The sequence below is a fragment of the Chlorella variabilis genome (assembly GCF_000147415.1).
Source record: "Chlorella variabilis unplaced genomic scaffold CHLNCscaffold_10, whole genome shotgun sequence".
In the NCBI taxonomy this organism is placed as follows: domain Eukaryota; kingdom Viridiplantae; phylum Chlorophyta; class Trebouxiophyceae; order Chlorellales; family Chlorellaceae; genus Chlorella; species Chlorella variabilis.
Window position 1 is genome coordinate 472,737 of NW_005435078.1, and position 9,705 is coordinate 482,441.

General features: G+C 66.5%; 2 protein-coding genes across 2 annotated transcripts in view; both read left to right on the forward strand.

The window, feature by feature from the left end:
- Nucleotides 1–3,755, forward strand: part of CHLNCDRAFT_133829 (hypothetical protein) — a gene marked incomplete at both ends in the record, with an annotated part of 8,981 nt that extends 5,226 nt beyond the window's left edge. Inside the window, 11 exons of the mRNA XM_005847514.1 lie at nt 62–323; nt 450–586; nt 760–879; nt 1,030–1,120; nt 2,103–2,161; nt 2,273–2,526; nt 2,713–2,813; nt 2,928–3,063; nt 3,235–3,270; nt 3,397–3,470; nt 3,617–3,755. Coding sequence (XP_005847576.1) covers nt 62–323; nt 450–586; nt 760–879; nt 1,030–1,120; nt 2,103–2,161; nt 2,273–2,526; nt 2,713–2,813; nt 2,928–3,063; nt 3,235–3,270; nt 3,397–3,470; nt 3,617–3,755 — 1,409 coding nt within the window. The remainder of the gene's footprint in view (nt 1–61; nt 324–449; nt 587–759; nt 880–1,029; nt 1,121–2,102; nt 2,162–2,272; nt 2,527–2,712; nt 2,814–2,927; nt 3,064–3,234; nt 3,271–3,396; nt 3,471–3,616) is intronic.
- A 1,175-nt stretch (nt 3,756–4,930) lies between these two features.
- The window catches only part of CHLNCDRAFT_23105 (hypothetical protein), a gene marked incomplete at both ends in the record, with an annotated part of 10,051 nt that continues 5,276 nt past the window's right edge, over nt 4,931–9,705 (forward strand). Inside the window, 3 exons of the mRNA XM_005847515.1 lie at nt 4,931–4,980; nt 5,137–5,201; nt 5,403–5,660. Of these exons, the coding sequence (XP_005847577.1) occupies nt 4,931–4,980; nt 5,137–5,201; nt 5,403–5,660 (373 nt within the window). The remainder of the gene's footprint in view (nt 4,981–5,136; nt 5,202–5,402; nt 5,661–9,705) is intronic.

Consider the following 9,705-nt stretch of genomic DNA (forward strand, 5'->3'; position numbering starts at 1 on the left):
GCGTCTCTTTGACTTCCTGGTACGCTTATCCTTTGCTGCCACCCACCCCGCTGGCCTGCAGTGTGCGAGAGCGACGCGACGTGGCAGAAGGCACGCCTGATTGCCGATGCGCAGCAGAGCAGCTACACCGCCGGCTGGAGCGCGCTGGGCGGCGCCGCGTTTGCGTTTGCCAACACCACAGTCACCGGCGGCGGCTACAGCGCGTACCAGGCGTTCAACAACCTGTACAACCCAGAGACAGCCATGTGGGGCACCACCGGCACCTCCTCAACGCTCAGCTCCACCAACCTCACCTGCGCCTGGTGGTTTCCCACCTCCTCCCTGTGAGTGGGCCAGGCTGCGCTGCCCTTGCTGCGTTTGGGCGCATGCCCGCATGGGAGTGGAGCAGAAGGAAGGAGTGGAAGGCTTGCAACTGTCTTGCAAGCCTGTGCACACCTGGCTGCTTGCAGCGCCGGCGTGAAGCCTGCCGGCTCGCCCCGCTACTGGGGCGTGCGGCTGACCGTCCCGGCGAGCGACAAGGTGTCGGACAAGTGGCCGCTGATGCTATTCATGCTGTCGGAAGTGGCCCCCTCAGCCTTCAGCTTTGGTGGGTGGACCCGGCTGTGTGTGGAGGCCTCGCTTATGTTGTGCCAGCTTGCTTGGTCTGCTAAATAGGCATGCTGTTCATGCATGTGTGCACATGGGTAGCGTGGCAGGCTTGCCTGCTTCTCTGATGGTCACCTCTTTGACCCTTCCTGCCACCTCTTTGCCCCCCTGCAGCCACGCCACTGGCCGCCACATTCTGGACCGCCCCCAGCACGCAGTTCTGCGCCCTGCTGATGCCACAGATGGCACTTTCCAACAAGGGGAAGGTCCTCTCGCTGCCGTGCATGGCAGGAGGTGAGCGCGCTAGCTCTGGCCTGTTGCTGCGGCGGCATTTGGGCTTGCCGGTGGGGCCTGCTCTTGGCTGAATGCTTGCAGCAGCCGCATTGCTGTCAACTGAAGCCGACCTGTCCCGCGCTCATCCCCTCGTCCCCACATGCCCTGCAGGTTCCACCTTTGTCTCTGATGCCAAGTACCTTGTCGGCTTTGCCATTCAGGATGCCGGCACCAAGAGCGTTCCGCGCTGGTCGGAGCTGACGTACGTGTTTGGCGCCGCCGTCTCGCCGCCACCACCGTTGCCTCCCTGGCCGCCCTCCCCGGCACCACCACCGTCACCGGCTCCGCCGCCGCCCTCCCCAGCGCCACCGCCGCCCTCGCCCCAACCACCACCGGCCCCAGCGCCGCCACCCCGCCCCCCGGCACGGCCCCCACCACCTGCACGTCCGCCGCCCCCGGCCAAGCCACCGCCACCTAGAAAGTGACGGGTTGGCAACTGCATCGCTGGCGTGACCGCTGATGGCATCTCTTGATCAATACGCACCTCGAGAAGTGCCTGCATTTACGCAATTATCGTGTTCCTGCCCTCCAGTGTTTCAGCGTCTTGTTTCATTGATTTCGAGGCATGTGTGTTATTATTCCTGTCGGTAGCTGTGGGCAGCTGGCAGCTGCCGCCTGCTGGGGACGCTGAGGGGCGGCCGGACAGGTAATAATTGCAGCACAGCTCTGCCCTACAAATCGCTCACTGCGCATTCACAACAGGAGCCTAAAGCATGCTAGCACCTCCGTCGCCTGGGCAGGCTGCTGTGTTGTACTACGCTGCGGCAAGGTTGTGAAGCGCAACCCAGAGCCTCGCACGATGGCCAGGCTGTGTCTTGCCCTCGGGGTTGTCTTTGCAGCACTGGCAGCCTTCAGCCCAGGTACACAGCCATCCCGCAGCCTTCGGTTTGATAGCGCTCGAGGAGAGCCTTGTGTGGTATCGACTACGGAAGCGCTGCGCTTTCAAAAGTAACTTGCTCCCGCAACTGCCACCAGCTGCCGCCGCCACCTCCTAGCCCGCCTGCCGTCCGCCTCTGCAGGCGCCTCCGCCCAGTTCACCTGCCCAACCTCCGGCTGTGATGGAGCGTGCACAGCTTGGACGGGATGTGTACAGTGGTGAGCAGAGATGGCCCTTCACAGACCGCATCTCTTTTGTGCTGCTGCCGCCCCAACCGGTTGCGGCGCCACCTGCCGCTGCCTTGCAGCAAGACTGGCTACGAGCGCTATCGAGCCTCCAACGGCCTGCTGATGTGCCGCAAGCGAAGTAAGCCAGCGGCACGGAAGCGCCCGCCGCCTCGCCCGCGGCCCTTGCCGCCACCGCCGTCTCCATCGCCGCCGTCGCCGTCGCCGCCGCCGCCGCCGCCGCCGCCGCCAGACGGCGTCATCATCAGCGACTCGGAGCCAGGCAGCTCGCCGCCGCCCGCGCAGCCTCGACCGCCGCGGCCCAAGCGCCCGCGCCCACCACGGCCGCCGCCACCGGCCAGCACACCCGCACCTGCCACCAAGGTCTACAGCGGCAAGGCGGGGGCGAGTGGGGGCGAGGTCAGCAGCGGCGACGGCTTCTCCTGCCCCTACCCGCGCCTCAGCAAGTGGCAGCGCCTCTATTACGCCGCAATACCCACCTCTCTGGTGCGAGAACAGGGCGGAGGGGTGGGAGGCGTGTGCAGGCGCGTGTGGTCAAAGCGGGTGGCACTGGAGCGCCATGGGACTTGCACCACTTTGCCATCCAGCCCGGGCAGCAGCAGCGCAGCCCATCCTGCGGCCGCCTTCTTGCCCCAAATCCCGCGGGCCCTGCCCGCCCCCCCCCGCCTGCAGTGGGACGACAGCAAGCCGTGTGGCCGCTGCGCGCTTGTGACGTGCGTCGACTCGCGCTGCAAAGTGCCGGGCCGCCAGGTGGCTGTCTTTTTCGTCGACCAGTGAGTGGGCCAGCCGTGCGGCCGGCTGCCACATGCCACGCTGCCGGCGGGCGACTGCGTCGCAGCTGTCGGCAGCTGCCATCGCTCCATGTCTTTCTTGCCTGGCGGCCGCAGGTGCGACTCATGCGGCACGAATGGCTTCTCCACCAGCAGCCCCGCCTTCCTCGAGCTGACCGGGCTGAAGCCGGATGAGGTGAAGGTGGAGTGGCAGTACACCTCCTGCGCCCCCTACACCACCGGCAGCATCCGGGTGAGGCGCCGTCCCGCCGCCCCCAATCACACCATGCGCAGTGCTGCCGGTGGCTCCAGGCCTGGCTGGTTTGGCTGCAGGCGCCGCCAGGGGTCCAGCCCCCGCTCCTTCTGCTTCTGCCGTTGAGCCGCCGCCCTGTTGCCGCTGCCTGCCCTCCTCCTCCTACCGCAGCTGGATCCCAAGTCGGGGGGGAACAAGTGGTGGCAGGTGGGCTGGGGCGTTTTGAGGGAGGGGCCCCAGCATGATACTGATGCCGACCCATGATCGGTTCAAAAAACAAAATGCACCAGGCATGGAGAGATTTGCGGTGCCCTGTTGCCACCTGTACTGCAGGAGCTGTACATCTACAACTCTGCTGAGGGCATCGAATCAGTCAGTCTGGACGGCACGCCCCTGAAGCGCGACACGTGAGCGGAGCAGCCAACTCCGCCAGGCGGCGGCCTGGTCAGCGCTGGTGGACAGGCAGGCCGCCGCGGGACCCCTAGGGGCCTCTGCCTGCCGTACCAGTCCTCTCCCAATCTATCCCGTGCTGGCGCTGCCCCCTGGCCCGCAGGTGGGGCTTCTGGGTGCACGATGGCGAGTTTGAGAAAGGAGGGAAGCACGAGCTGACAATCAGGGGTGAGAGCGGGCGAGCGCTCACCGCCACGGTCTCCGACGTGCTCAAGAGCCAGGACCTGGGCATCCAGTTCTAGCCTCAGCCGCAGCTCGGGCTTGCACCAGGCAGCTTCGAGCGCCGCACCAGTTGCAGGCAGGCACCTGCCGGCAGCGGCAATCATTTCATGCCATCCATCGTGCACCTCATTTTTGTGAATGCCTCTAGGATGAGTAGGATCACTTTTTTTCACTCTGTTCTAGTGTTCTTGTTTGATTCGTGCCCAGCCCCAGAACTTCTGTGCCTGACGGTTGGCTGAATAAAGAGGCAGCGCCCGCCACCCTACTCTATTGCTCCCAATTCTCTCCTACGATTTCTCCCCCTCTGCGTGATTTGTCCCCTAGCACTCCATTAACAACCCTCGGTTGCCCTCAAGAACCGTGCAACCTTCCAGCAAAGGTCCTCGGGCGCCGCTGGGGATGACCTCGACGCCGCTGCCAGGTGGCGGTTGAGACCTAGTTGCCACACGTGGCCGTTTGGAGTGCAATGGGGCAGCGGCAGGTCCCACACTACATGCAGGGGCGCCCCGCTCGCCACTGAGCTCCCCGTCCCCCGAAAACGGCGGTACTGCCGCACGCGTCCCGCTGAAGTTCCCGCCAAAATTGCTCCTCGCTCCAGAGCGCCGTCTGTTGGTCCTCCAGGCATCACTGCAGTTGCTTTCAGCAAGCAGGATGGCGACTACGGCTCCCGACAAGAGCCCGTTTGAGAGCCCTGCGGAGCTCCTGGGTGCTGCTGATGGCGGCAAGGATGAGACTGCACCGGATGCGATGACCAGCAAGGCATTGGACATGAGCAGCCCAAAAGACGAGCTTAATGCTGCCGATGAGGAGCTGAGCCTGTGGATGGTGAGCTTACAGGCAGCTTGCAAGCTCCAGAACTGGATCCTTTTGGACCGTATGCTCCGCAATGAGCCCGCAGGCTGCTGCGAGCGGGCTTGTGCATGTCACCCACCGGGCGGCGGCGTGCCTGCCTGCCCCGTCCTGCTGGCACTTCCCGCACGCCCTCACCTTTCATCCTCTCCTTCTTTCCTCCCTCCCCTTCTTCTTCAGTCACCGATGGTCACAAGGGCGCCGTTCATTCTGAGTAAGCCAGCCTGGAGTTCTGGGCCCCCAAGCAGGATGCGGTGGAGCATGCATGGCAGGTGCCACCTTTTGGGCGGGACGGTTGTGTTGATGCGCCCCGCTCTTCCCCTGGCCTGCCCCGCCTGCAGTCCAGGAATTCTGCGAGCGCCTGGCATACTATGGCATCTCAACCAACATCATCACGTAGGGCCAGGCAGCGCCGGCAAGGCCCCAGCGCAGCTGCGCATGGCGCCCGCGCCCATCCCGTGTTTCAACGGAGGAAAAGCACGCATGCGGATGAACCCGCCGGCGCTCCCTCGTCTCCATCTCTCCTGTCCTGCCTGCCCTCCCGCCCTGCAGCTACCTCACAGGCGTGCTCAACATCTCCAACAGCTCTGCCGCCGCCCAAGTGAATGCCTGGTCAGGTGGGGTGCCTGCCTGCCGCCGCCCTGCTCACGCTGTGCGCGGGCCGCCACCTAGCGCGCCGCTGACGCGGCCAGGGCGCGGCACACAGCACGCCTGGCCTGCACGGCAGCAAGCAGGACAGCCCGGCGCTGCGGCGCTCAAGCACCTCGGGACCGCAGCAGCCTTCCATCAGCTGCCGACATGTGCAATGCCGTGTGTAGGCACCTGCTACGTCACCCCTCTGCTGGGCGCCTTCCTGGCCGATGCCTACCTGGGCCGCTTCTGGACTATCCTCATCTTCAGCATCATCTACATGGGTGGCCTGGCGGGCCTGACCGTCTCTGCCGCCGACGACAGCCTGCACCCGGTGGACGGCGCGGAGGCCAGCAGCGGCCAGCTGGCCTTCTTCTGGGCATTCATGTACCTGATCGCGCTGGGCACGGGCGGCATCAAGCCCTGCGTGTCCACCTTTGGGGCAGGTGTGTGGGAGGAGGCGGGTGGTGTCGGCTTGTTGTGCAGGGAGGGGCAGGAAAATGCCCTGGCATGGGAGGATCTCCCACCTGCCCCTGCCTGGGCTCGCATGCATGCCTCGCTGCCAACCCTTCCGCTACTGGCAGAGGTGTCAAGGAAAATGCTCCTGATAGGCTTCCAGGCCTGTGGCAGCCTCGGTGCTGCACGGATTGCGGCGCTGTTTGCCGCTGATGCATCGGCCTTGTCGTCATAGCCTATTATAGCCTATTATAGCCTATTATAGCCAACAGTAGCCCACCCGTCCGCTCACAGAGAGCCATCGCGCCGGCCTCGCGCCGATCACCCCCACACCCCCACCCTCCACACTCACCCACCTACCCATCAGCATGTCAAGCAGCGAGGGAGCCAGCCTTGGGCAGCGCAGCCAGCAGCCGATCAGCAACTCGGCTTCCCGGGCATCCCTGCGGCCCGATTTCCCCCATATCGTGGTCAAGGGGCTCGCTCTGGAGGCCGGTGGGGGCCTGGGGGCCGCAGTCGCAGCCTTCGTTTTGTTTTGCCGGGCCAGCCTTCACCTGCCAGTGCCTGACTGTGTGCCTGTGACCTGCGTTGAGATTCGGGTGCGTGGGGACGGGCGCAGCGAATGCCACCTGCGACTGACTCCTGCCCTGTGCGGCGCCCTGATGGGTGCCCGCCGCCGCCTTGCGTGGGCAGCACCAGAGGTCAGCATTGACCTCTGGCGCTCACCTGGGGAGCTACAATACCTCCATGAGCTGCGCCAGCAGCGCGCGGAGGAGCCCCCAGCGCGCCAGGTGGGGCGGGCTGCGACCTCTCGCTGGTGGCGAGCGGCTCCCCTCCCGCCGCCCTCAGCTGAAGTCGTTGCCGCCCCTGTTGCTGCTACCCCTGCCCAGCCCACGCCTGCGCCGCCTACACTGCCTGCCGCCGCCGCCGCCGCTGCCGCCGCCGCCATGCCCATCGCCCGGCCGCACGCACGCCAGCCCGCCAGCCCGCCGCCAGCCAGCCAGCCAGCCAGCCAGCCCCCACAGCCCGTATGCTAGCCGCTGCCTGCCGCGCCGCCGCCGCCGCCCACCACCACCACCATGCCTGCGCCCACGCCCACGCCGCCTGCCGCCGCACAGCCCGCCGCCGCACAGCCCGCGCCTGCCGCTGCCGCCGCGCCCCCTGCCGCCGCGCCCCCTTCTGCCTCCTCCCCCGCCCGCCTGGACCCGCAGGAGGCTGAGGAGTGGTGCACCATGGAAGGCGTCATCGATCAGCGGGGCAGGGGGAGTGGCACGCGGTACCTGTGCCGGTTTGAGGGGTATGGCGCGGATGACGACATGTGGCTGCCGGCCGGCCAGATCACGGAGGTGGCGATGGCAGCGTGGCGGAGTGGCGGGCAGCGGGAGTGGCGCCAGCGGGTGGCCAGCCAGCCAGCCAGTCAGCCTGTTACCTTGAGTGGCGGCTGCCCCGCCTCGGGGGAGGAGCCCGCCCCTGGTGCTGCCCATGTGCGGCGCAGCAGGCGGCGGGTGGGACAGCCGTCAGGGGCCCGCTAGGGGGTTGGGAGCCAGGCGGGCGCCGCTGTGCTATTGTTGAACACACGCGGCTTCCTGGCCCATGACACAGCCGCGGTAGCAGCCTTGCTGCCTGCTGCGCCAAGTGATGTGCTCCTGTTCACTGAGACACACCACTTGCCGGGCGCCACCCCACCCAGCCTGCAGGGCTACTCGCTTGTGAACCACCGACCAGGGACCCCCTGCTCGACGGGCAGGGGACGCGGCGGCGTGGCCATCTGCGCCCGCAGCTCTCTGGTGGGTCGGGTCCAGCAGTGGCACAGCTGGGAGGGAGTGGCTTGGATTCAGATCCGGGGGGAGGCTGGCCCCCCGCGATACGTGGCGAGTGTGTACCTGCCGCCACAGCGGACCAGCGAGCAGCTGGCTGCATTTTATGGGAGATTGCAGCAGGATGTCCTCGCTGCACAGGCGGCTGGCGGCACGGTATGCATTGGGGGGGACCTCAATGGCCGCACCGCCAGCCTGCCAGACTGGGTGGAGAGTGAGGAGGGGCGCACTCTCCTAGACCGCTGCGTTGCGTTCCCCCCCCGCGCTAGCTGCGACGGGGAGGTAAACCCCCAGGGGCGGGCGCTCCTGGGTTTCTGCGCTGCCACGGGCCTGGCTATCGCCAATGGGCGCCTAGATGGTGACCAGCAAGGGGAGTGGACGTTCCACTCCCTGGCACATGCCGGGAAGAGCCTGGTGGACTACTTCCTGTTGAGCGGGGAGGTGGTGGGCCGGGCTGGGAACAGGTTGCTGGTGCAGCCCCCAGCAGATCGATTCGACCACGCCACCCTGCGCCTGCAGCTAGCGGGTGATTCCCAGGCTGCGGGTGCAGGGCCCTGCCCCGCCGAGGGGCTGGGGCCGAACCCGTGCGGTCCGGAGTACCGCTTTGTCCCCTCGCTGCTCCCGGCATTTGTGGATGCACTGCGGGGGGCGAGACCCGCACTTGAGGCAGCGGCGGCCGCCGCCGCTGCCGCCACCTCCATCGAGCAGCTCACTGCAGCATGCATGAGCTTTGATGGGGTAGTGACCAGCTCCCTAGATACCGCTGGTATGCCAGTCCGGCAGGCGGGCCCTGCCCGACCGCCAGGCTGGCAGCGACAGGCATGCAAGGACCCGCCCACTTCCCGTCTCCGCCGGAGGAGACGGCGGGCCCTGAGCCGTCGTGACTTCACCCTGGCTGTTGCTCTCAACCGCCAGATGTGTGCCGCCGCCCGGCGGCACAAGCGCCAGGTGAAGCGCAAGAGGGGTCGTGACCTGGCACGGCTCGAATTCGATGCCCCGGCTGCCTTCCACAGGCTGCTCAAGGGCAAGGGGGAGGGCGCGGACCCCTCCATCACGGCCGGTGATTGGAACGGCCACTTCCGGTCACTCTTGGGCTACACACACGTGGCTGCCGCGGGCAGGCCCGCCCCTGCCGCCGCCGCGGGCGCGGCGCAGGCGGCGGGCGCCGTGGCAGGCCGTGCTCATGCCTCACAGTTGACACCGGCACATCAACAACTGCATGAGCCATTCACTCTCCCAGAATTGACGGAGATGGCGCAGCGAGCGAAGAACAGCAAAGCCAGCTTGGGTGCCCTGAAGCCTGAGATGCTGAAGGGTGCTATCAAGCAGCTAGGCCCTTCGCTCGTCGCGCTGCTTAACGCCTGTGTACGGATTGGGGCGTTGCCGGCCCAGTGGGCGATCAGTGCGCTGACACCGATCCGCAAGCTTGGTGCGGACCACCTGCGCTGTGACGGCTACCGCGGCATTGCCGTGGGCACACTGCCGGCCAAGCTGTTTGCCAGCATGCTTCAGAGCAGGTTTACAACCCACACTGAGGCGGCGGGCATTCGGGCATCTGGCCAGGCGGGGTTCCGGCCAGGGTACGGTTGCCGTGACCAGCAGCTTGCACTGCGAGCCATCATTGAGCGGCAGCGGGCATTCGGGCATCTGGCCAGGCGGGGTTCCGGCCAGGGTACGGTTGCCGTGACCAGCAGCTTGCACTGCGAGCCATCATTGAGCGGCAGCGGGCGCGTGGGCAGCCGTTGTATGCCTGCTATGTGGACTTCAAGCAGGCCTTTGATAGGGTCCCGCGGCATCTGCTGTGGCAGAAGCTGGAGAGCGCCGGTTTGGGAGGCTGGGCGGTGCGGGCGGTGCAGGCCCTCTATGCGGCGGTTCCCATGTGCGTACGAGTGCCTGGTGGGTACACACCCACATTTCAGGCCACCTCAGGGGTCAAGCAGGGCTGCCCCTTGAGCCCTATATTGTTCGGTCTGTTCCTGGATGACTTCGAGTCCGGGCTGGTGCAACAGGCTGCGGCCGCGGCTCTGCCTCGCTGGCAGAGCGGGGAGTGCGTGCCGCCATTATTTTACGCTGATAACCAGGCCTTGCTGGCCACCACGCCGGCAGGCCTGCGTTTCCAGCTTGGTTACCTTGAGAGCTACTGTGCCGCCTGGGGCCTGACGGTTAACACCAAAAAGACCCAGGTGGTAGTGTACACCACTGGCAGGGCTGCTGCCAC